This window comes from Vicia villosa, linkage group LG2 (assembly GCF_029867415.1).
Source record: "Vicia villosa cultivar HV-30 ecotype Madison, WI linkage group LG2, Vvil1.0, whole genome shotgun sequence".
In the NCBI taxonomy this organism is placed as follows: Eukaryota; Viridiplantae; Streptophyta; class Magnoliopsida; order Fabales; family Fabaceae; genus Vicia; species Vicia villosa.
The window spans coordinates 151,919,216-151,947,133 of NC_081181.1; the positions used below are offsets into that span (position 1 = coordinate 151,919,216).

The 27,918-nt window shown below is 37.2% G+C and overlaps 1 protein-coding gene across 1 annotated transcript; it reads left to right on the top strand.

The window, feature by feature from the left end:
- The first annotated feature begins 18,838 nt into the window (after window positions 1–18,838).
- LOC131647083 (MYB-like transcription factor ETC3) lies at window positions 18,839–19,517 on the top strand. Its single transcript, XM_058916997.1, has 3 exons — window positions 18,839–18,912; window positions 19,064–19,151; window positions 19,302–19,517. The coding sequence occupies exons 1-3, from the start codon at window positions 18,846–18,848 to the stop codon at window positions 19,414–19,416; spliced, it is 270 nt and encodes an 89-aa protein (XP_058772980.1). The 5' UTR covers window positions 18,839–18,845; the 3' UTR covers window positions 19,417–19,517.
- The last annotated feature ends 8,401 nt before the right edge of the window (window positions 19,518–27,918 follow it).

Here is a 27,918-nt window from a genome sequence, read left to right on the forward strand (position 1 = left end):
AAATATATAATATAAATGTAAAATATATTCTATTTTGGTGAATGTGTAGGAAGGATGAGTACCAAGAAGACCATTGTTCACTTTACTGTTTCCACTCCGGATATCAAGAAACTGAAAATAATCAAGGAAAAATTACCGTCAAGTGCTTTGGATAGGTTTGTGATTCGCTATGGGAATATTTTGGACTTGCTGGGTGTGAGAGTACAAGAAGAAGCCATTACTGCTTTGGCCCAGTTTTATGACCCTCCACTTAGGTGTTTCACCTTTCAAGACTTTCAGTTGGCTCCAACTTTGGAAGAAATGGATTCTTCGCTAGGGTTCTCAAAAATCAAAAAAGAATTCTATACTGGTGTGGGTAAAGAAGTGGACTTTTCAGATTTGGCAAAAGCTTTAGGGTTGTCTGTTACGGAATTGAAGACTAACTACAAAACTGATGGAGATGTGCATGGGATCAAGAGATCTTACTTAGAAAATCAAGCTACAATGTATGCTCAAAAGAAACAATGGGACATTTGTGGACATTTATTAGCTCTTCTAATTTTTGGAGTGGTTTTATTGCCAAAGAATATTGATTATGTTGATCCCGCTGCCATTCATGCTTTTACTTCCTTTAAAGTGCATGGACAAGATCCTACTCCGACAATCCTCGCTAATATTTACTATGCTATCCATACAAAGTATGAAAAGAAAAGAGGAATGCTATTTTGTTGTGTTCATTGGCTATATTCTTGGTTGACTTCTCATCTCTACAAATCTAGTTGCTTTATCAAAGAATTGAGTAGGAACGATTGGTCTCAAAAGTTAAGGGCTCTAAAAGCAGATTCTATTCTATGGTATGCAAAGAAATTAAATTCAGAAAAGATTATTTATAGATGTGGAGAATTCAGCAATGTACCATTAATAGGAACTCTTGGTTGTATTAATTATAACCCCATTCTAGCATTTCGCCAATTGGGTCATTCCATGGATAAAGAACCCGCCGAACAATGGATAAAAGAGTTAATATTGCATGACAATGGGAAGGCTGAACCAAGAATATGGAAAGAAGTAATTCAAGCTTGGAAGCATGTTCAAAGAAAAGACTTTGGGCCAAAGAATGTAGTTGCAAGAGCACCTTACACCGCATGGGTCCAAGAAAGAGTTAAGAAAGTGCTGCTTCCTTTTGTTGTGGATCCCGCCTACAAGCCTGATTCTCCTGATCCTGTTCCTTTATCCATCGAAGAGATAGAAGGAATTAGGGCTGCCCTAGAGGCGTCCCAAAAGGAGAAAGAGAAATTAGAACTTGATTTGCATCAACTTACTAATGAGAAAAGTCAACTACGCCTTGACCTCAAAGAGAAGAACCAAGAGCTTCAAGCGATGAAGGAGGAAAGTGATAGACAAAGAGGCAAGAGGAAACGTGCAACTGAAGGGTATCTAAGTGCTAATTTCGATCTAGCAGCACACAATGAGAGATTGGACCAAGCTGATTTAGAAATTGCAAGGTGGAGAAGACGCTTCGAGGAAATTGCCCATGATAAAGAAGAAACCGAGAAAGAGCTAGAAACAATGATCCTTAATTTAAATGATAGGACTGAGGGCCAAGAAAGAGAAATAAGGGGCCTCAGATATGACCTTCAAGAAGCTCAAAATGTTGGACAACAAGAGCGTGCAAGGAGAGTAACAGTGGAAGAAGCGTTCCGACAGCGCACCGAGGAGTATAATAGAGCATACCAAGCCATGGTGTCACTTAGGGAGGTGTTCGCAAAGGAAAAAGAAATACATGAGGCAGCCCTGAATGAAAGAGATCATTGGAAAAGACTTCACACAATTATTTCTGCGGCAAGTGAGCACGTAAGCATGGTTCCTAAGCTACTTGAAGACTACGAGAAATATCGCGAGGATTATGACAAACTAGTCTTTTTGTGTAATGATTTAATTCAAGATATTCCAAAAAGTTTGGAGAAAGCAGAATCATCTCCCGTCATCCTTCCTGAAGTAGTCAAAGAATTCATGGAGCTTTGTAGAAGTATGGTGGACAAGTTCCAAGAAAACATCCAAAGGCGTTCTTAGTTTTATGTTTTTTTCTTCCTCACTTGTTGCTTTTACTTTAAGAATTTTCAATCTAATTTTCTTTGAGTATCTTTCAATTTCAGTTTCTTTCCCTTTATTTGTAAACCAACAATGAAGTGGTATTTCCCTTTTTAATAATAAAGTGTGTTTATTTTTTGTTCTTATAATATTCACCAAATAGATATATAAAAAAAAAAAGAAAAAAAAGAGAAAGGAAAGAATAAAAAAAGGAGAAAGTACATTTACTATAATAATGTGGATAAAACATGAACATAGCATAAAACATAACATTCATATCATGCATGTCATATTTAATTACAAAAACATTAAAAGGAAACTATCTTCATCTCCAGTCACACCATTGCAACTCCACCGCTAATCCAGACAAGATCTCAAAAGAAGAAAGCGATGGAACAACTAGAACAGAATCAAGCCGCCCTTCGAGAAGAGATGACTCAATTGAAAGGAAATGTGGAGGACCTCAAGGGAGGAATGGCTCAAATGTTGAGTCTCATGAAGGGTATTAAGGAGGAACAGGATAGAGCTAGGGAAGAAAAGAATCGGTATGAGGAAATGCCGAACAATGGAAGTCCACTGCTAGGATTCGTTCAGGGATTTGATCCTCACAAATCAAACACCCACTCGTCAAAGAAGGTTACTAAAGCCCATGAAGAGGGAGAAGCTTCCTATGAGGGATTCATTCCCACCGCTCAGAAGGAGGGGGCGCCTCGTACCGTTCGCATCCCTATTAACAATCCGCCTAAAGATGAGGACTATGTGGACTTACAATACGGGGAGGTGGACGAGCCAAACCAGGAGTCCCAGCATAAACAAACCCAAGCTGATTCTGAGGAGACTGCTAGAAATAGCGGACAAATCAAGGCACTAGAGGAAAGAATGAAAGCAATGGAGGGATATGATGCCTTTGATGTGGATACCTATGAAATGAGTTTGGTGCCGGATTTGACTATCCCTCACAAATTCAAGATGCCCGACTTTGAAAAATACAAAGGACTTACATGCCCTAGAAGTCATTTACGCATGTACGTCAGGAAGATGGCTGCCTATGCCAATGACCAAAAGCTGATGATGCATTTCTTCCAAGACAGTTTGAGTGGGGCATCTGTCGAATGGTACATGCAGTTGGAAAAGACACATATCCGAAGCTGGAACGACCTTGCTAATACGTTCCTCAAGCATTACAAGTATAATCTGGACATGGCTCCCAATCGGATGCAACTGCAGAACTTGTCTCAGAAAAAGGAAGAGTCGTTTAAGGAGTATGCCCAAAGATGGCGAGAACTAGCATCTCGAGTCCAACCTCCATTGTTGGAAAAAGAGCTAGTTGGCATGTTCATGAGAACTCTACAAGGACCATACTACGACAAAATGATTGGAAGCGTATCCTCGGGATTTTCAGATCTAGTGGTTATCGGCGAAAGAATTGAGGACGGAATCAAGGATGGGAAGATACAAGGAGCTTCATCTAACTCTTATCACTCTAAGAGGCCCACCTCAACCTTCGCTAAAAAGAAGGAAGGGGAGACCAATGCAGTAGTGCACCAAGAGTTTAGACCTCCTATGACATACCCGCCTCGACCAAGATTCCAAGGCCCTCCGAGGAAGTTCGACCCTCTGCCCACTTCTAAAAGTGAGATACTGAAATACCTGTTAAATGAGCAGTTAGTGGAAGTCAGACCAATGCCACCTCCAATTCCCGGAAAAAGTATGCCCAATTTCAAAGCTGATGAGAGATGTGCATTTCACGCCAATTCTCCCGGACATACATTGGAAAAATGTTGGGCCTTTAGTCACAAGGTTCAAGACCTAATAGAGTCAGGAGCAATTGCTTTTGACAAACCTAATGTAAAGACGAACCCCATGCCTCGCCATGATGGCACAGTCAATGCAATCGAGCTAGTCACCGAGCAAGAGTTTGTTCAACAACGGAGTTCCCCCATAGATGCCCTTAAGAGGTATCTACTTGCAAAGGGGTTCGTCCTCGAACATAACGAAGCTTTTAAGACGACCTTGCAAAGACTAGTGAATCAAGGAGTGGTTCAGTTCAAGGAATATCCTGAGGAAGAGTATGTAGCCATGTTGGACAGAAATGAACCATTAATGATACCAAGGCAAGGGGCAAGGAAGACATTGATCATCCCTTGCACCAAAGCCACACTGCTGATACCCACACAAGGGCACACTAGGATCATCCCAGTCAGGGATCCATACCCTGTAGATAAAATGAAAGCAGTCCCGTGGGAGTATGAGTCTAATGCTAATACCGATGTGACAAACATCGTTGGGCCTGGAGGCATGACGCGTAGCGGTCGCATATTCAATACTGCTAAATCAAAGGAGAACTTAGCACAAGCAAACGACCAATCTACTGTGGTCCCTACTGAAAGTAGCACACCCACTGACAAGGATACCACCAATAAAGATGCTGAAGAGTTCTTGGCACTGATCAAGAAAAGTGATTACAAGGTAGTGGATCAGCTGCATCAAACGCCATCCCGGATATCACTCCTCTCGCTGTTAATTCATTCAGAAAAACATCGAGACACTTTGATGAAAATCCTAAGTGCTGCTCACGTAACCAAAGACATCACTGTAAACCAATTCGATGGAATGGTAGCTAACCTTACTGCTGGGGCATGTTTGAGTTTCAGTGAACACGAGTTGCCCTCACAAGGGAAAGGACATAACAAAGCCCTGCATATCTCCATGCAATGTGGGAAAGCTCATCTATCCAGAGTGCTGATCGACACAGGGTCGTCGTTAAACGTGATGCCAAAAGCTACCCTAGACAAGATAGATCTGGAAGGGCTAGTAATAAGACCAAGCCGTCTGGTGGTCAAAGCTTTTGATGGGTCGCAAAGTCCAGTATTTGGAGAGGTAGATCTCCCTGTGGTAATAGGCCCTCGCACCTTCTGCATCAATTTCCAAGTGATGGAGATTGAGCCTGCTTATACATGTTTGCTAGGACGCCCTTGGATCCATGCTGCTGGGGCAGTCACCTCTACTCTGCACCAGAAGATGAAATTTGTGGATGGAAACTCTATAGTAACTATCAGTGGGGAGGAGGACATATTCGTCAGTAATCTAGACTCGTACCGGTATATCGAGGCTGGAGAAAAGGCATTAGAGACTTCATTCCAAGCGCTTGAGATTGCCACTGCTGTCACACTACCAATTGAGAAGACTCGAAGGGCGGTGACTTCTTGGAGAGACCTGCAAGCTACACAGATGGAAGGCTGGGGCAAGATCCTAGAAGTGCAAGAGAAGAAAGATCGTCTGGGGTTAGGATACCAATCCACAAAGAAGGCTGCAAAGGAAGAGCAACGGTTCCCTCCGATCACACAAACTTTTGTCACAGGTGGATATGAGCACGTATCCATGATATCTAGCATGGAGGGAACGTCCAATTTCATCAGAATGATCAGGCCAGGAGAACAACTTCAAAATTGGACAAGCCTGGAGATACCGGAGATAGTTTACATTTCAAAGTAATTTGCTTTTCTGTCGTGTGTTTCATTTCCCTTTCAAGTTATTAAAATAAAAAACAATGTCGCTCATGCCTCGCCCGAAGCATAGAGTTGGTTTGTAAGGGCCCCATTTTACTTTCAAAGATCCAAGTTTATTAATAAAATTTTCGTTTGCGTTTGGTATCAAAATCCTGTCTCGCTCCTGCATTCACCTTCTCAAAATGACAAATAACTTTCTTGCATAAAACAAAAGCACAAACATAATTGCATACTAAAAAGACAAAAAAAATCAACTTGTGCAGATCACCTTCTAACATCACCGATAATAATACTGCTGAAACTCAATATAAATTCGAGGCTCTCGCTAATCAGTCTGAGGAAGAAGATGAGGAAGACGAGGAACTTCCAGAAGAATTGTCAAGGCTAATGGAAAGAGAATCCAAAAGCATGCTCCCTCCTCAAGAGGCAATCGAAATCATAAACTTGGGCACCGACGAAGAACCCAAGGAAATCAAGATTGGGGCAACACTGAACGAGGGCATAAAAGCAACACTGGTCAAACTCCTCCATGACTATGTGGAAATATTCGCTTGGTCATACCGGGATATGCCTGGGCTGGACACAGACATCGTCGTGCATAGGTTACCACTCAAAGAGGGCTGTACACCTGTCAGACAAAAACGCAGAAGAGTCCGACCCGATATGGATAACAAGATCCGAGAAGAGGTACTCAAGCAGTTTGATGCAGGTTTCCTTGCCGTAGTCGAATATCCGCCGTGGATCGCCAATATAGTCCCAGTACCTAAGAAAGATGGAAAGGTACGCATGTGTGTTGATTATAGAGACCTGAATAAGGCAAGTCCAAAGGACGACTTTCCGCTGCCACATATAGACATACTAGTGGACAACACCGCACAAGCTTCAGTGTTCTCATTCATGGACGGATTCTCAGGATATAACCAGATTAAAATGGCTCCTGAGGACATGGAGAAGACCACCTTCATGACATCCTGGGGCACTTTCTGTTACAAGGTAATGCCTTTTGGATTGCGAAACGCCGGGGCAACATATCAAAGAGCTATGGTCACACTATTCCATGATATGATACACAAGGAAGTCGAGGTGTATGTAGATGACATGATCGCTAAATCCCATACTGAAGAGGAGCATCTCACACACTTACAAAAGTTGTTTGAACGCTTGAAGAAGTTTAAGCTAAGGTTGAACCCAAACAAGTGTACATTTGGTGTGAGATCAGGAAAGTTGCTGGGATTCATAGTAAGCCAACGAGGCATAGAGGTAGATCCTGACAAAGTAAAAGCCATACAAGAAATGCCCGTCCCGAAGACAGAAAAAGAGGTTCGTGGCTTCTTAGGGCGCTTGAATTATATCTCAAGGTTCATTTCGCACTTAACTGCTACGTGTGAACCCATATTCAAGCTACTAAGAAAAGATCAACCAATCAAGTGGAATGACGATTGTCAAGTAGCTTTCGAAACTATAAAGCGTTATCTACAAGAACCACCAATACTCGTACCCCCGGTGTCAGGAAGGCCGTTGATCATGTACCTCACTGTCCTCGACAGGTCCATGGGATGCGTACTGGGGCAGCAAGACGAAACAGGGAGGAAAGAACACGCTATTTACTACCTTAGCAAGAAATTCACTGATTGCGAATCCCGGTATTCACCATTGGAAAAGACATGTTGCGCCCTAGCATGGGCCTCCAAACGTCTAAGGCAATACATGCTGAACCATTCCACATGGTTAATATCGAGGATGGATCCTTTGAAATACGTGTTCGAGAAACAGGCTCTCACGGGAAGAATTGCTAGATGGCAAATGCTACTGTCAGAATATGATATCCAATACGTCACCCAAAAAGCAATCAAAGGGAGTGTATTGGCAGAACATCTAGCTCACCAGCCCATTGAAGAGTATCAGTCTATGAAATTCGACTTCCCTGATGAGGATATCATGCTGGTCAGGGACTATGAAATGCCCGGACCCGATGAAGGGCCCGAACCAGGATTGGTATGGACTCTCACATTCGATGGAGCCTCAAATGCATTAGGACATGGCATAGGGGCAGTCTTGACATCTCCTGACAATCGTCATATACCTTTCACTGCAAGATTGTGTTTTGACTGTACCAACAACATTGCTGAATATGAAGCATGCATATTGGGTCTAGAGGCGGCGATCGATCTGAGGATTAAGTTACTTGAAGTATATGGGGATTCAGCATTAGTAATCCACCAAGTCAATAAAGAATGGGATACGCGAGATGCAAAGCTAATCCCATACCGAGACCTCATACTGGAACTAATGGCTGAGTTCGACATTATCACTTTCAATCATATCCCGAGGGAAGAAAACCAGATGGCTGATGCGTTGGCAACACTCTCCTCCATGTTCAAAGTAAACTGGCCTAATCACGAACCGCAAATAACGGTCAGACACTTTGAAGAACCAGCCTATTGCCTCACGATTGAGAAACAAGCTGATAACAAACCTTGGTACCATGACATCAAGGAATACTTGGAGAAGCAAGTGTATCCAGAAAACGCCTCCACGATTGACAAAAAGACACTAAGGAGGTTGGCATCTAAGTTCTTCCTAAATGGTGATGTCTTGTACAAGCGAAACTACGATTCAGTGTTGCTAAGGTGTGTGGATAAGAGTGAGGCCAAGGAGATTATCAAGGAGATCCATGAAGGAACCTTTGGGACTCATGCAAATGGACATTCAATGGCAAGAAAAATACTAAGAGCTGGTTATTACTGGTTAACAATAGAGGCCGATTGCTTCCAACATGCAAGGACATGCCACAAATGCCAAATATATGCTGACAAGGTTCATGTGCCACCAAATCCACTGAACGTACTAAGCTCGCCATGGCCATTTGCAATGTGGGGAATTGATATGATAGGTATGATCGAACCCAAAGCATCTAATGGACACCGATTCATATTGGTTGCTATTGACTATTTCACCAAGTGGGTCGAAGCTGCTTCCTACACTAATGTAACAAGACAAGTGGTTACTCGATTCATCAAGCATAACCTCATCTGCCGATATGGGATCCCAAGTCGAATCATTACCGACAACGGGTCGAACCTGAACAACAACATGATGAAGGAGTTATGCGAAGAGTTCAAAATTGAACACCACAATTCTTCACCATACAGGCCTAAGATGAATGGCGCTGTTGAAGCCGCGAACAAAAATATCAAAAAGATAATACAGAAAATGGTGAAGACGTACAAAGATTGGCATGAGATGCTTCCCTTCGCCCTGCACGGTTACAGAACTTCAGTACGTACATCCACAGGGGCAACCCCTTTCTCCTTGGTCTACGGCATGGAAGCAGTTCTCCCTATCGAAGTGGAGATTCCATCGTTAAGAGTCCTAGCCGACACAAAGTTAGAAGAATCGGAATGGGTAAAAACCCGCTTTGATCAGCTTAATCTCATTGAAGAAAAGCGACTGACAGCTTTGTGCCACGGGCAGCTCTATCAAAAACGAATGAAAAAGGCGTTCGATAAAAAGGTCCGCCCTCGAACTTACAAAGAAGGAGACCTCGTTCTCAAGAAAATCCTACTACCCCGACTTGACGCCCGAGGAAAATGGACACCAAACTACGAAGGGCCATATGTCATAAAAACAGTGTTCTCAGGAGGAGCGCTCGTCCTTACCACCATGGACGGAGACGAGTTAACACATCCGATCAATTCAGATGCAGTCAAGAAGTACTATGCCTAGCAGGGGCAAGACTTCAAACTACGAGCCCAAGACAATTCGTAAAGGATAGGAAATCGAGCAATCATTAACTTCCGAAGTCAAAGGATTACTGGGGCCCTCGATGGTAAAAGAGCGATAGTAGTATTAATATCATTTCTATTTGTCATTTTTCTTTCTCATGTACACTCGCCAATTCAAGGCAACAATCAATAAAAGTCTTTCCTTTTCATATCTATCTTTTCATCATTTCAACACCAAGTGCAAAGGATAATTTGTTTCTTATAAACTTTAAACTCTGAACTTAAAATAAGAAACTTACAAACTAACAGACTAAGCTAAAAGGGGATGAGACTACGACATCTCCGGTAGTCAATACAAGCCTGGTCCCGAAAGCACCGCAATACCCCAGTATACTAACTTCAGGCGATCTAAGATAAGACCCATGGAGCTGCTCAAAGGCCAAACAAATCCAATGGGTGACAGGAGATAAAGCATCGAGTTCGTCATACATATTCATACTCATGAACATTCACATATGTACTGTCTGCATAAGCATGCATACATTTACAACAAATCATAAGCATATACATTCGCAAAGCATCATTCCACAGACAAAAGCTCGGGTTCCCTCGAATCCAATCTCCAAACTCAACTCTCAAGTTCAAATTCAAACAAAAATCGTAACCCACGCGTTACGTCTTGTCACGGTAGTGATAACGGCACCCAACAAAAATCGTAACCCACGCGTTACGTCTTGTCACGGCAGTGATAACGGCACCCAACAAAATCGTAACCCACGCGTTACGTCTTGTCACGGCAGTGATAACGGCACCCAACAAAATCGTAACCCACGCGTTACGTCTTGTCACGGCAGTGATAACGGCACCCAACAAAAATCGTAACCCACGCGTTACGTCTTGTCACGGCAGTGATAACGGCACCCAACAAAATCGTAACCCACGCGTTACGTCTTGTCACGGCAGTGATAACGGCACCCAACAAAATCGTAACCCACGCGTTACGTCTTGTCACGGCAGTGATAACGGCACCCAACAAAATCGTAACCCACGCGTTACGTCTTGTCACGGCAGTGATAACGGCACCCAACAAAATCGTAACCCACGCGTTACGTCTTATCATGTTAGTCCCTTGGCAGTGATATGGCACCATGTTTTCCAGCAACACATCTATTTTCACACTCCACAATACCAGCAAATTTCAGGGTACTCTCAGTGTTCAATAATCTTCCACCTTCAGGTCGTAACAGGCAAACAAGCCTATCCGCCTCTTCAGGTTTAAGAATATTGAACAGGGGCAGCTGTCATACCCCAAAATTTGCCCTACCTACTTCACTCACAAAGTTTCAAAGGATAGGGCTCCATTCAAGATGCACTCCTAGTCAAAAGCCTCCTAAGGCTAGGGTTTGAGATTCCTCTAAGAGGGATCAATGAGATGAGGCTCTTAATCAAGGGTATATGGCTCATAATGATCTAATCTAACCCCAGGGCAAAGGTCAAGGCACCACTCCAAAAGTCACATGTTCAAACAGTCTCCAAATCTACAATCAGCTGATTCAAAATCAAAGTCAAGGCATGAGCCAAACTTCTAAGCATGGGTCAAACAACAAGTATGGGGATGTATATCCATCATTTGATCAAAATTGATCATGATTCCATTAATAGAAACTCAGAGATGAACCAATCTAAAAAGTTCAAATTAGGGTTTCTATAGGAGAAAGTCAACCCAACTTTGACTGGGCATAACTTTCACATGGAACATCAAAAATTCCCCACTCAAAGCCTATTTTGAAGGAAATTGGATTCTCTACAACTTTGTCTCTCACAAGCCAAGGCTAGAAATGCTTCATTTGGAAGGTACAAGGCAAAAGATTACAGGTCCTTTTTAAGCAGTCTCCAAAAGCAGTTTTTTTGCAAAGAGGATATGATCAAGATAAAAGCTCCAAATGGAAAATATGTTCCAAAGTGGCTTATAGAGGACATCTTGAGGTTTCCAAAAAGTCCTAGCACTCCTTCATATCTTAAAAATTGAGTGAAATATGCTTGATCAAAGTTAGGAGATTTTTAGGGACCAAATGTGGAAAAAGAGGGTTCAAATGGAGAAGTTTTGCAAATGGGCCTATGGTTTTATAATACAAACTTGGTCCACAAGTCATTAGCATGCCCAAAACAAAATGCCACGAAATTTAACCTATTATTTGATTTAATATAATTTTTTATCTCATTTTTTATGATTTAATTAAGTGTAAAATCAAATATTATGTTAAAATATTGGTATAGGCCAAAATCCAATCAATATTAATGGTAAACATGATGTAATTTCGTGGTAATGGGATCAAAGAAGAATAAAATCAAATCTTGGCCAAAATAGTAGCTTAGCATTCAAGTAAGAAAATCAAATTTCTCAAAAAAGCAAGATTGGATTCAAAGGCTATTTTGGTTCTTTTTCTTGACCTAAAGATCCCCCTATAAGTACTAAAGAGAGGCATAAGGGTTGAGGACGAAAATTCTGGGAAGAAAAGTACTTGCAAGAACCGAAAAAGTCATAAAAAAGTGGAATTCGGTTTTGGAGAATTTGGGGCTTTCATCGAGAACTAAAGGTTTCCAAAGCTTCTTCAAGTAATCTGGAACGTGTTTGGATCGTTTATCAGCTTCAGCACCCCCAGAATTTCTCCATAATAGCCAAGGTATGTGGTTTTAAAAACTGAATCGATTAGCATATTATATGCATGTTCATGTGAATTTGATTGTATGTTTGAGTTTGTGTCATTGCTGTGGACGTTTCTGAATCATTTTCTTTAAGTTTGGGGGCGTAAATCATGTTCGGCCATGGGAGGCCGAGTTAGGGTTTTGTTTTGGATTTGGGGGTTTTCAGTAGGGATAAAATTAGGGTAAGGCAGGGTTGGCATTGAGATCGCGTGACCAAAACGAGTGGAATCAGGGGGTTGCGCCTTTCCTATTGGCATCCATGTGCTGTTCGTTATTTTTGGTAGTGAGGGGTTTGCTACGAAAAATCCTTAGCAGTTTCGTAGCTAAATATGCAGGTTTTGCAGGTCTGGAGGTAAGTGATGATGCGTTGGCATGATCTGGTTCGCCAATTCAAATTTTGGCGCGCGTTACTATTTGCGTATTCCAGTTTTGTTTTTGTTTATTTTTTGATAGTTGTTTAACGCGCGTGTGTGGGTGGTGCAGTGGTCATGTGAAACGTTAGTGAAGGGGAGGTCGTGGGTTCGAGCCTCCCCTTTGCCCATTTATTTTTCTAAAATTTCAACCCTCGATCCAGTGCGCCTCAGCTTCAAACCCTCACTATGCACCCTCAAATCTGAGCCATAGAATTCTATTAATTTAGATCCAACGAATCCTGGTTGCATACCCATACCATACACCATAACTGCAACCATATTGAATCAAAACCTAGTTAACTAATTTAATTTAATTAATATATTCAAATTGTAATTATTTCTTTTATATAATTAAAGGTTTAATTAATTGTTTAATAATTATATTTTGTAAATGGAAAATATATATGATATTATTATTAAATTACAATTTGTTATTCGTGCCGATTAAATCGATTAATCGCTATGGTTAGCAACAATTTAATTAAAATGTTATTTAATTAAGTAAATTTGGTTTCTATTATGTGGTTAAATGGTTGCAATTATCTTATTAATTGTGATGATTAACCGTTTTTCTCTCCGATTTAATTTGTTATTCTTTTTAATCGAATCAATCGATTGCGAGGGGTAACAATACAAAATAAAATTCTACAAAATTATTAAAAAATACTTCAACTCATTATTAGTGATAATCGAATCAATCGATTAAAATTGGTAGTGATGCAATTATTAATCTTTCAACTATGGTGATCAAACCTATTGATCATTGCGGTTAATTGTGCCAAATCAGGGTTGTACGCCCACTCCTAAAAAACACTTCCCAAAACTTGTATGCATCGAATCATACATTATCATAGGCTATTTCAAAAGCCTTTGAGGCAAACTATATCAAATCAAATTTCAAACCCTAAGAGCGTACAACCCGTCCCCCGAACTACGTGGACTCTGATTCTCCCTAAGGAGATACGTAGGCATTTGGCAACAAGGCGAGTCTCCCACCTCCAAACCCTAATCATTTTAATAATTAATTTTGTCAACCCTAATAACTGATTATCATCTGCCTTTGCCCTAACCCTAATCTTTGAAATGTTAACCTTTAGGAAAGGGTTTTGGGTGCCTAACACCTTCCCTTAACCCGAATATGGTATCTTACCCTGAATCTCTAAACCATCAAAGGTTTCCTATTCGCCTTGGTAGAATAGGTGGCGACTCTAAACATTAATTTTTAGGCAGGTTGCTACAGAAATATATGGGCCTCTCAGTGTTATTTGTCTCATGGAAGAGTATGAAGCTCATCCTTTGATTTGTGACTGTGAGGTAGTGGAGTAGTGGTAATCCCTCATTCGGTCAATGAGAATAAGAGGCAGTGCGAGGAAGACTTTAAACTTCGAGAATGCCTCATCGCATTTTATTTTCCACTAAAATCTCTCTTAATTTTTTAGGGTGACAAAGAAAAGGAAAACTTTGTCTCCCTGCACATGAGAGGAAACGAGATAGGCGGCGAGGCAACTTACAAGCAGTTTCACTTCCTTTATATTGGTGGGGCTCCTTATGGAGATGGCTGTCAGAAACTTGTTGGGTTGGCTTCAATGCCTATTTACATTATCACAAACCCTTGGAACTTTCCAGATTGAACTCCGAATGAGCACTTGGCGGGATTCAAGCGCATATTGTACTTCCTGACTAACTGCAAGACATCCTCCAAGTCTTCAACACTATTGCGCCCCTCGACGGTCTCACTGCTACAAAACATGCAAACAACAATGCCCAAGTCACCACGGTGATAAAAAAATTTAATTAAAATTGTTAAAATATAATAACGATTGATGAATTCACTGTGGTGATACAATCAAGCATTCATGGGTTCGAAACTCAGCACCCTCAAATATTTTATTTCTTTAACGTTAAGGTGCGCCTTTTCTTTTTTATTTATTTTTAAATAAAAAAATAAAAGGAATATCACTACGGTTGTTTTGTTCAACCATTGTGACACACACACACATAAAATATTTAGTGAGAATGATTAAGTTATATGAAAATGTGAGAATAAATAAGAACCATCATATTTAAAAAGAAAAGGTTGAGATTAAGTTGTTGTTTTCACTAAATCATGTGCCGTTAAGAGGAAAGAGAAATCATTAATCAAATTTTAAAAATATCTTTTAATCTCAACCATTAAATATAAATCCAATGGTTGTTATTAAATTATCAAATTTTCATATAACTTACTCATTCTCATTTGATATGTTACACACACACACATCACTACAGTTGGTAATGACAACTGTTGTGAAACTGTTTACCCATATATAAGCGAGTTAACTCCCGCTTTTTAACAGTATCGTCGTATCTTTCACAATAGCACCCAATTTTTCTTTTTTTCTTCTTCTTCGTCATTAACTTTTCTATTCTACAATATAGTCATCAATATTTTTCTTCATGCATAAAGGTATTCTTCTTCTCCCTTATTCTCTCACTTTTGTGTATGTTGTTGTTATGTCTCACATGATTTTCATATAAATTTTTTCTTGTTAGATAGTTTATGGTTTTTTATTGTTGTATGTTTTTGTTGATAAATGTAGATAAATTTTTTTGACATGATTTTTATATTATTTACTCCGGTTTCACATATTTTGTTGTTGCTTGTTGTCGTTGACAAACCATTTTTTCAAATTCGTCTTCACCACCTCAACAAAGCGCATACTTTGGCTATGGTACATATGGTTTGTGTTTCTATGAAAAAGAAATACAAGAAGTATGAAGTTATTGTGGAAACTTCATCCACCCTGAATTTATTTTTCACAGCATCACAAAGCAGATGAACTTCATAATTTGTTACAGTTCCACGATTATTTTCAATAAAAGATACGTTCTTGAAACAATTTAATATATCTTTGTGATGATGTATGTTGTTAGTGCTTTGTTGCTAAAATATATGTTTATTTATTTATTTTGTTGCATGTATTTGTTGTGTTTTTTTATGTTGTTGTTGACAAATGTTCTCAAAACAAGAACAAAATATTGCTAAGTCACGAGAAAGAAGCTTCTTGTGACTTAGTAATGTTTTGTTCTTTAAATTTTTATACAGGTTGACAATAGACGAAGTTTAGTTTATTATATGCTATGTAGATTTTTTGTTTCACTAACCTTTTAATGAAAATACATTCATTTAAATTGATATAGGAACTTATAATTTGAAAATTAAGATGTATTTGAAAACTAACATTTATCCATCGATGTTTTCCTAATTGTATGTGTCTCATTGTTCATTTCAAGCTCTTTATCATATAGAATATGGTTCAATGACCTGATTCCTTCATTACATTGATATCTTTTATTCTAGTTAATTTTAATAAAATCTAATTAATGGCCAAGTCTACCTCGTCATCGTCGCTTATCATCGTGATTGTTATGATGCTAAGTCATCATAACAATCATGATAATAAGCGACGATGATAAGGTAGACTTAGCCAATAAATTGATGTTATTCAAATTAAACTAGAACCGAAGGAATTATACCATTTAACCACATTTTTATTTGTTAAAGAGTAGGAAATGAATGATGAGTGACATGCAATTCGGAAAATAATAGTTTATTTAAGATGGCTTTCAAGAATAGTTTAATTTTTAGATTATATACTTCTTCATCAATTTGAATGGTTGTATTTCTTTGATGAGCTGTATGAAAAAAATAAGTAATCTACGTATTATATAATAAACTATGGGTACTTTTTACAATGGTTATCTTCTGTAACTGTGATGAATTATAGTTTATGTTTCAAAATGTCGATGCTGAGAATCGAACTTGAGACCTTTAGGTCTATCACAACGGTTGAGTTAACTAACCGTTATTATATCACGCGCGCTTTCCAGTATACTACAACGGTCTCAGGACCATGATTGTAAGTAACACATTTGCAATAACACTCTACATAACAATGCCAGGACCTGGATGATTATATATCTTTTCCAACTGTTGTTAAATTTCTTTTTCATAGTAGTGTCTTTACTATCATATCGTAAACATAGACATTTACATTCTTCTCAATTTGGTGGGAGAACACGACATCTGTGAGTCGCTAGAAGGTAGCACCAGCATTCTTGAGGTCGAAGGGCATGACATCATGGAAGTAGTTGCCACTGTTCGACATGAAGGCGGTTTTTGAGGTGTCTAAGGGATCCATATGAATCTGGTTATACCCCGAATAGGAATCCATGAAGCTCAATGTGAAGTAAACCTAGGACCCATCGATAAGGCGATGAATATTCTGTAGCGATTACGAGTTCTAGGGACACGTAACATTCAAATCAATGAAGTTCACACACACGTGCCACTTGTTGTTTGCTTTCCTTATCAACACTATATTGGATATCCATGTAGCGTATTTTGTTTTTGAAATGAACCCGGCGTTAGATAGCTTTCCTACTTCCTCGTCTATGGCGGTCCTATTCTCCTCGCCAATTATCCGCTTCCTTTGCACCACTGGTTTAGCAGAAGTGTTAATGGTGACACGATGGATCACTACCTTAATATCTATCTCGAGCAGATTAGAGGGGGCCCATACAAACAAGTCAACATTTTTAATGAGTTTTTTTGACTAGTTCATATTCTTCTTCCTCGGTAAGCGAAGTACCTATATTTGTCACCTGATGGGATAAATGACTTATCCAAACCTCCTTCAATTCCTCTATGGACGTGAGTTTTTCAACATGGGATCCCAACAATTGAGGTCTTCATTTGGAACTTCAAAAAGGGGGCGCCCACAAGGGAGAGCTCTTCCCTCTCTTTCACCAGGCTATTCTAGCAACATTCTTGAGTGGTCTACTATTCCTCGAATCGTGTCGACTTGCCCTTTAGGCAATGGATACTTCAACCCAAATATTTGGTGGAACCCTTAGCGCATTGATGGCGGGTCTACCTAGGATGATATTATAGGGCTATAAGGTGTCCCCAATATGTTATCTTCAGGGTCACATGACCCCTTACTTGTACTTGTTCGCCAGAAAGTCCTATTAACGAGCCACTGAACACTTTGACATCATTAGGATTGAGTTGAAGTTTATAGAAGAACATCCTAGAAAAAGACGTCAACATAGCTCCAAGGATCTACCAAGACCCGCTTGATATCACAATTGTCATGTTGTATAGTGATGTCCAGCGGGTCATCATCAAGAGTGTTAACTCTTGTGGCATCCTGTCAGAAAATGTGATGTTAACCTCTTTTTTTCCTTGTTCACCATAGGGATAACCAGAAGATATCACATTTGCAACAAGAACATGCCTTGCGTATTTCCTTCGAGAGGAGCTAGAACTACCTCCACCAGCAAAACCTTCTACTATTGTATTTGTATTGGAGCATAGAGTTTATTGGACAACTTCAGAGGGAAGAGAAGAAATGAGAATGAAAGAGGTGTGGCCCAAGTTAGTTTTACGGGAGCCCTACTGTGGGTGCCACTGTACTAGTCAAAAAGTACAGGTGAGCATGGAATCCCCACAAAGATAGGGGATACTCAAAGGCCTTAGTAGTTTTATAACAATTTTGAGTGGTTAGGGCTAGTCCATGGTGGTGAGAAGCATTGTATGGTGATGCTACAATGATTTTAGAGGACATGCTCATGTGAGGTGAGATGATTTGTATATTAGTGTAGTTCTTTGATATAAGCATATGAATTATGCTCTCTCCCTTCTCCTTTGGGCCTAGGATTTCTTAGGAAGGATAACTGCTCACTCAATCAATAGTGGGCCGTTGAATCTCTATTTTTTTTAAAGACACGGACCAACTACTAACCTTGACTACTCTCAATCCAATGAACAATTTTTTTTCACGTTTTCCCATATCTGGGTGAGAGAAAGACACTTGGGCGAGATGATATCTCTTTGAAAACGACATATAATATTAGAGATCTATTAATTGGACCATAAATCACCCGTCATTTATATCCATGCACCAAAAAGTGTGCTAGTCGTAAGGGAATGCCTTATTTTTCCTTCGGAGAAAAACTTTTTCATTGATCATTTTAGACTAACTGTTTCATATTTTCTTAACTATTTTTTTTTTCTCTATTTTTTTATTTCTTTATTTTTTTTTTATGGGTGAGGTATAGCGCTCCATTTTTGCACTCTGTCCTTTTTCTTTTTTCTTTTTCATATATATTGTATGAATTATCTACTTATGATGGAAATCGTGTTGAATATTAAACAAAGTTACGCAATTAGCTAGTTGTTGTGCATACATAATTCATCTAGAAGGTAAATAACTTTATTAATTAACAGTAGTTTGACTGATCAACATTCAAAGCATAAAGTTATAATTAAATTTCCACACACCTTTATTAAATCAAACATTCAAATTTCCAATTTACTATATATTATATATACTTTCCTGCACCCGCTGCCACCACCAGGTAGATAGATAATTCAAAACATGAGTATTGAAGAGCGTCCCCAAAATAAGGCAAAGATCTACCCAACCACAAGTGCAACCTCTCAAGGTGATTTTCATTTAATCTCTTTCTCATACCACAAACAAAATTTCACTTTTATGATCTCTTATTATAGTATCTAAATTATTTATACGTGTAGCATAGCATATGCATGAATTGATCATATATGGTATTTAATACTGAGTGTTAGCTGTTGCAGAAGTGAGCAGCACTGAATGGGGTTTCATAGAGATGAGTGAACAAGAGGTGGATCTCATATGCAGAATGCACGACTTAGTTGGAGATAGGTATACCATGCATATATATATATATATATATATATATATATATATATATATATATATATATATATATTCAACTTTTTTGTTTATTTATATATATAATAAACTTTATTTCTTTAAAAGATTTGATTTATGGAAACTATCTACCTGCAACAGATGGAATTTGATAGCAGGTCGCATTCCGGGTCGTAAAGCCGAAGAAATTGAGAGATTCTGGATTATGAGACATGCTGATCATGCCAACAGAAATCATCAACATATAGAAAAATAAATTTAGGATTAAGACTTTTGTTTTAGTTATTCAGATTATTATTATTATTATTATAATTTTTGGAATATGGTTTCTTCTGAAATATTTGTATTACCCCTAGTTGACAGTGTTTGAATTTTATGCATTTGACTTTTTTGTTTCTTCTAGAATTAGTGCTCCTGTATTACCATGAATCAAGGTAAGGAAAGACCAAATTGATTAAAAAAACAATATAATGATTCTAGAATGTTGTTACATAAGTTAGTTAAGATGTCCCTTTCAGTTAGTTAGCTAGTTTTCATTATGATTATTTGGTGTGTAAGTAACAATCCATAAGGAAATAATTAACTAGCTATGGTGATCCAAATAAAATAGGCTAATATGCTACTATAATATGCTGATGCAAGAGAAACATTTTATACTGTGTCTATTTTGAATTCAAGATAGTTATGAACTTCTCAAATGCTAATAAGGTATCAGTTGCAAAAATCTTTTAGTTTTTCTTTAATTCTCATGAATTCTTGTATTGATTCTTGCAAGTTCTGCACATCATCTTCTTCCTTTTTTGGTTGTGCATTTTCTTCGATCAATCCTTTCATTATGCCGCTGCACCCATATCCAACTCCAAATCGTCTCTCCAATGAAACTCACGCCTCCGTTAAATGGTTTTAATAATCCGTCATAGTCAAGATCGATGCAACAATCTCTTAGCGCTAAAAACAAGCTATAATTTGTTGATTAATCTATTCAAGTTCCAAAGATTCTTGATCTAAAAAAAGTCGTGTGGAAACGATGCAGTTATCTAGTTCATTCATGGATTCTAAATTTTATTACTGAACATATCCCTCAAACTATTATGTTTCTGGAAAATTCTTTAGATGTGTGGAATGATCTTAAGTAACTTTTTTCAAAGCAAGTTGCATTCGTGTCTCCAATCGACGTGCTGAGAGAGATCAACAATCTTAAACAAGGCTCCAAATCTATACTCGATTATTTCATTGAGATGTGTGGACTTTGGAAATAACTTAACTCACACAAACCTATGTTGGTTTGTAGAGATGCATTCATTAGTGTAGATGAATCTATACGTTCAGCAAAAGTTCCGCCTTGAAAATTATATCATTCCATTTTTAACATGTTTGAATGATAGTTTTTCAATTATCAGAACCTAAGTTTAGTTAATGAAATCATTATCAACTAACAAGAGTTATTCTATAATGATTCAAGAGGAAAGTAACAAATGTTTCATTAATGAGGCGCAACAGGTTTGAATGATAGTTTTTCAGTTATCAGAACCTAAGTTTAGTTAATGAAACCATTATCAACTAACAAGATTTATTCTATAATGATTCAAGAGGAAAGTAACAAATGTTTCATTAATGAGGCGCAACAGGTTTGAATGATAGTTTTTCAGTTATCAGAAACTAAGTTTAGTTAATGAAACCATTATCAACTAACAAGAGTTATTCTATAATGATTCAAGAGGAAAGTAACAAATGTTGCATTAATGAGGAGCAACAGGTTTGAATGATAGTTTTTCAGTTATCAGAACCTAAGTTTAGTTAATGAAACCATTATCCACTAACAAGAGTTATTCTATAATGATTCAAGAGGAAAGTAACAAATGTTGCATTAATGAGGAGCAACAGGTTTGAATGATAGTTTTTCAGTTATCAAAACCTAAGTTTAGTTAATGAAACCATTATCAACTAACAAGAGTTATTCTATAATGATTCAAGAGGAAAGTAACAAATGTTGCATTAACGAGGAGCAACAGGTTTGAATGATAGTTTTTCAGTTATCAAAACCTAAGTTTAGTTAATGAAACCATTATCCACTAACAAGAGTTATTCTATAATGATTCAAGAGGAAAGTAACAAATGTTGCATTAATGAGGAGCAACAGGTTTGAATGATAGTTTTTCAGTTATCAAAACCTAAGTTTAGTTAATGAAACCATTATCCACTAACAATAGTTATTCTATAATGATTCAAGAGGAAAGTAACAAATATTGCATTAATGAGGAGCAACAGGTTTGAATGATAGTTTTTCAGTTATCAAAACCTAAGTTTAGTTAATGAAACCATTATCAACTAACAAGAGTTATTCTATAATGATTCAAGAGGAAAGTAACAAATGTTGCATTAACGAGGAGCAACAGGTTTGAATGATAGTTTTTCAGTTATCAGAACCTAAGTTTAGTTAATGAAACCATTATCAACTAACAAGAGTTATTCTATAATGATTCAAGAGGAAAGTAACAAATGTTGCATTAAGGAGGAGCAACAGGTTTGAATGATAATTTTTCAGTTATCAGAATCTAAGTTTAGTTAATGAATCCATTATCAACTAACAAGAGTTATTCTATAATGATTCAAGAGAAAAGTACCAAATGTTGCATTAATGAGGAGCAACAGGTTTGAATGATAGTTTTTCAGTTATCAAAACCTAAGTTTAGTTAATGAATCCATTATCAACTAACAAGAGTTATTCTATAATGATTCAAGAGGAAAGTAACAAATGTTGCATTAATGAGGAGCAACAGGTTTGAATGATAGTTTTTCAGTTATCAGAACCTAAGTTTAGTTAATGAAACCATTATCAACTAACAAGAGTTATTCTATAATGATTCAAGAGGAAAGTAACAAATGTTGCATTAATGAGGAGCAACAGGTTTGAATGATAGTTTTTCAGTTATCAAAACCTAAGTTTAGTTAATGAATCCATTATCAACTAACAAGAGTTATTCTATAATGATTCAAGAGGAAAGTAACAAATGTTGCATTAATGAGGAGCAACAGGTTTGAATGATAGTTTTTCAGTTATCAGAACCTAAGTTTAGTTAATGAATCCATTATCAACTAACAAGAGTTATTCTATAATGATTCAAGAGGAAAGTAACAAATGTTGCATTAATGAGGAGCAACATGTTTGAATGATAGTTTTTCAGTTATCAGAACCTAAGTTTAGTTAATGAAACCATTATCAACTAACAAGAGTTATTCTATAATGATTCAAGAGGAAAGTAACAAATGTTGCATTAATGAGGAGCAACATGTTTGAATGATAGTTTTTCAGTTATCAGAACCTAAGTTTAGTTGATGAAACCATTATCAACTAACAAGAGTTATTCTATAATGATTCAAGAGGAAAGTAACAAATGTTGCATTAATGAGGAGCAACAGGTTTGAATGATAGTTTTTCAGTTATCAGAACCTAAGTTTAGTTAATGAAACCATTATCAACTAACGAGAGTTATTCTATAACGATTCAAGAGGAAAGTAACAAATGTTGCATTAATCTCCACTCCACTTGATCACTAAGAGTTAATACTTCGTGAATAAGAGGCAAAAGATAAAAATTACTCGTTTTTTTTTAAATCCATCATATTGACCAAAGTGAAAGAGCTCATCTCCACCAAAATAGAAGTCAAGTCTAACTTACTGACCAATCTAAATTCATGAACCAATCCTCAGAGTTTAACTAGAATAAAAGTAGCTCGACTAAAATTACAACAGAAACCTCTGAAATAAACAGATCTATGATATGTGATAAGACTTCCACAAATAACAAAACTAGTATTACCATGATATAAATCCTTAAATATGAATTTTTACTATCTTTTAGTAATACACTAATAATGTCCCATCAATAATCTTAACTCAATATTTTTTAATAAGTAAATTTTATAGTAAAAAAAAAATGTCTTAAGCTATCTTCGAATATTATAAAATGAACCAAGGAGAATAGAGTGGAACAAAATGAAATATAGTGGAATAATGCATAAAAAAAATAAAGATTTAATTTTATCATTTAAAAACTTTAGGACGAAATAAGACAAATTCTTAGTTTTGCTCAAATTAAAAAAGAAGAAAAAGAAAGATTAGTGATAGAATACAATAAAATTCATACTCAACTTCATTTGACTTCACTCCATCTAAATTAAATGATTCAAACAATAAAATCATTCTATTCTATCTCATAGTACTCTGATCCATCTAATTCAATCCTTTTAAACAAAGCCTTAGTTTAGAATAAAGAAGATTTAAGATTAAAAGACACTCACGAAAAACTTATATTTACCTCACTAAAATTTCTAAATTTAATTACTATTCTTTACGAGTAAATTGTTACTACTAAATTGTTGTATGTATGTGATTGAAAAATATAATCCATTCATTAACATAGACATAATTAAGAACAAGCCATTAACGTGATTGGTTTCCCCTTTTCCCCGTCGTTGGTTCTATTTCTCCATCCATCTCCCTTTCATCTCATTTCCCCATGCACATTATAATTCACCACCTTCCTCTTTCCATTCCATCTTATCCAAGTTTCTTACACCAACACCATGGCCACAAACATTGCTTCTCCCAACATCCTTATCACATGTTTCCTTTTACTTTTCTGTACCTTCTCAACCTCTACTCATATTCCCTTAGATCCATTCGACATTGACCAATTCGACCTCGAAAATGCTCTTGACGAAGACAACATCTTCCTCCCAAGCCAAAATCTTCCCGAACCAGATTCTCATCCTGCTCAAGAAGCCACTTATCATCACTCCAACAATGAAGAACCAAAAACAAAAACAACAACCGAAACATCAGAAGAATCTAAACCTCTTCCTCTAACCGTTTTCCGTTTTGGTCCCATTGACCATTCGCGTTTTCCAAGACGTCCATTACCGATATCTTCCGGCCGTCATGTCCGCCAACGCTGTCATCACACTCATCATCATTATAATCCTCACCTTCCTCGGCACGAAAAGGAGGTCCAGATGACACAAATGAAAGGCTTGGATAAGGAATTTGATGCGGCAGCGAATGAGGGAGAAACGCGTGAGATTCAGGATGATTGGATGAGGTTTGAAGACAATATTGATGAACCAATATCGATATCACGGAAACGTAGCAGAGCAATGGAAAAGAGTGAGTTATTGAAGAGGATTCATACGCGTTACAATCAACTTCGTCGAGAGGAAGATGAGAAAAAGAGTAAGGATAATAATGGGTCGACGTTTGTTAAGAGGATCCGCAAGTTTTTGCAAGGCGTTTAGATTTCATGTGATATAGCAATCTAAATTGAAATACTAGTATAGTGTTAGAGGTATATATGCTAGTCCATTGAAGGATGAAGCACTACATTTTTGATTTCTTCTATTCTATTTTTGATCGTCTATGTTTATATGTAAAGTATAATGGGATGTAGATAATAAATTTGTACATGTATTGAATGCATTTGATGTAAAAATTAAACATGAATGCATGTCTTATTTTTGGGTTATTGAACTTTATTCTCGTTTTTTGTTTAGGAGTAATTTGAATTCCAATTGAATCACAATATGAATGGGGTGTTATGATTTGTGTCACGATAGGGTGCATATACAATATTCTATCAAAAGTTTGGATTCTAGATTTTGGAATGCATCTTCAAACCACATCTAAGTTACACATTTCTAATGTTTTAGAGAATGAACCATTCTATTTTGCTCAAAAATATGTTTTAATATGCATCTATATAATAACCCTTAATTTAAAAGTAAGTGTTTTTATGCTCAATGAGGTTTACGGAGATGCATCTTCGGACAGGATTTAATTGATATACCTCGCGCCTGAACCTTTCTCCTTCTTTCTTCATTTTCTACACTTTCACAAATCCTTCAACTTCGGAGCTCATGAAAAAGAAACAATAATGCCATTTTTCAAGCTTTAACACTATTTCAACTACATTTCAATCAATTCCGGTATATTCCTTTCACTCCATTCAAGCATTCGTACAACAAATTTCTCAATCGGTAAGTTTTTCATTTTCTTTCTATTTTTTGGTTTTGATCTATGCATTAGGCAAAATAGGTTGTTTAAAATGCAATAGTTTACTTTGTCAAAAAAAAATGCAATAGTTTATAGTTACATTCAAAGTAAGTACTTTGTTTAGACATGCATACGAATTTGTTGGTGTTTAGAGCATTGTTTGCATTTTATGGAATTTCGGCATTATCGTGCATTTTTACGGAGATACATTTTCGAACTTTTCTTGAATTTTTTGTCTTCCCAGTTTCACGGATATGCATCTCCTGATTTTCTGGATTTTGCTCTTCTGTTTTACGGCGATGCATCTATGAAATTACTTGTAGTGAATTTCATATTGTTTTCTGTTTTGTATTATAGGAACAGTGGTTGATGACCATGACAAGTTAAGGCACAACCGTATCTCAACATTCACTCGTTTGTTGGGAGAGGGTAACACGCTTGAGGCCAAGAGTTTGTGCTAGTTCATTTGACGTGGAAGTGTTGACTTGATGTGGTCGTGTGTCTCACGTTTCACAGGGTCAGGTGTCTCAGGCCTCAAACTCCCGAAGGCATGTGTCTCCTACTAACCCTCCAGCTTATGAAGCCCCTGAAATGCCTACTACTGCTGATCCATTTCCTAATAATTTTCAACGAGGTCCATATGATACCTCCTTACTTCCTCTCTATGTTGAACATGCTGCTAGGCATGTGGGAAAAGGAGAGGTATATTTATTTACTTTTACGATATATTTATTTCATACTAATTGAGTTGCGACTGATGTTGGTATATTTATTTTTAAAGGAGCATGAAACGGTAAAATCTACAAAACCATTCCAAGAGTATTTTTTTACCTGGAACAAAATGCATACGCATGGTTTCAAGATTTTTTTTCATTACTTTGGGCTCACAGATTTACGCTCCACTGGGTGCATGGCCACTAACCATGCCATATTGGCAAACTTTTGTGGAGATATGGCCCAAGGAGACATTATATTTCCACATCCCTCATGGTGAGATATCTATAACCCTTGATGATATCGTGCTGTCTACAACTTTTGATTAGGGGAAAATTATTAAACCATTCCTAGATTGGCAATTTCAAGGCACTTGAATTGATGGTAAACTGATTGGGAGCTAGCCCAGGTGAGGCCTAATATGGCCTTGATGCCATGAGAGGCGTTCATGTCCAATTTTCATACATGGCTGATATGTACAAATCCAACCTGGTTGCGGCAGTGGAGGGCGAAGGTGATGACGAGAAGGTTTTGTTCCATAGACAATGTTCATTAAGATCATACTTCCTATACTTGGTTAGCACGCCAAATTTTATGGACAAAAGTGCAACCTACGTCGATGTAGTCAACATGATATACTTCAGCGATTTAGAGCAGATCCACGAATACAACATGTGGGCCGCGTATTTGGTTTATCCTTACTCCAAATTAGATGAAGCTAGTCGTTGGAAGAAAAAACATATGACTTGAAGCTTGTCTTTGAAAGACAAAAACTTTGGATAACTTTGCATGACATAACATTGTTTTCATTCTTTCAACAATAGTTAAGCTCATTCTCGTAGCCAATCCATTATGCTTGGTCATATTTTAAATAGATCTTTTATGTAGGACATCATTACTCATATGATACAATTTGAAATCTCATGAATTCTCCTTCATTGTCAGTGTGAAAACATTTTAACTTCGTACCAGTTTCTCCCTCAATAATAGCATGAAACTGTCTAAATAGTACAAACATTTGGTCTTTTGTTTTGAAGTCTTACACCAAAACCTTCATGGAATGGTCGCCAATAAAGATAACAAAATACTTTACACATCCATGAGTACTAGTAGACATTAAGGCACAAACATCATAATACAACAAATCTTAGACATTTGTTTTTGTATGTGGGGTTTCATAGAGGAATGAAGCTCTATCTGAGTTTGAATCTAAGCAATATGTACATGGCATAAGAGACAATTTAAATCCTTTCACACCTACCAATGTACCAATTTTGGATAGAATTTAAAGTACTTTTCACTTATATGTCCAAATTATTTATGTCATAGCTAAATCAAGGAGTCTTCTCTGAGAGTATTAATGCACTCATTATTGAATTTGGATTTTATCACATAAAGAGTAATTAGTTTCTTTCATTCGGCTATATTTGGAAGTTTGAAGAGGAGATGAAGGGAAGACTTCAAAAATTGATTTTTTTTACAAAACTTTAAAGAAATCTTTAATATTTTTTGTAAGAAATTTTTTGTATAGAATGATAAAAGAGTGCTTATCATAAACATATTTTAATTTTTGGAATACTATAACAACAAAAATTATATTTGAACTATTTGTCTAAGTTCTTTAAAACCCTCCAAACCTCTCCTCCAATATTATTTTTTAGTTCACCCAAATTAGAGGAATCTTGGTTTGTGAGTAAAAATAACTCCTAAAAAAGCCTACCTAATTAAATCCTTCTATTTTTTCACCCAATCGTTCCTTTTCTAAAAGTCCTCTCCTCATTTCCTCTCCAAACTCCCAAATAAAACCTTAGGCTATTACAAAGGAACTTTGTGTCAGCTTCCACTTCATGTCCCTAAACATGCTACCATAGCCTTTTACATATAGTATTCTTGTGAATATTAGATTGAGCCCATGTTGGGAACATGTCTCACATCTTTCAATGTTAGGTGGCATCATGTGTTTGTTTCTAGGAAAACATCTTATTTTTTGACAATC

Excerpts from the sequence above, each read along its gene's own strand:
- LOC131647083 (XM_058916997.1), top strand. The coding sequence starts at position 18,846 with ATGAGTATTGAAGAGCGTCCCCAAAATAAGGCAAAGATCTACCCAACC. Across the intron at positions 18,913-19,063 it reads CACAAGTGCAACCTCTCAAG|AAGTGAGCAGCACTGAATGG; the intron begins GTGATTTTCATT and ends TAGCTGTTGCAG. Across the intron at positions 19,152-19,301 it reads CACGACTTAGTTGGAGATAG|ATGGAATTTGATAGCAGGTC; the intron begins GTATACCATGCA and ends TACCTGCAACAG.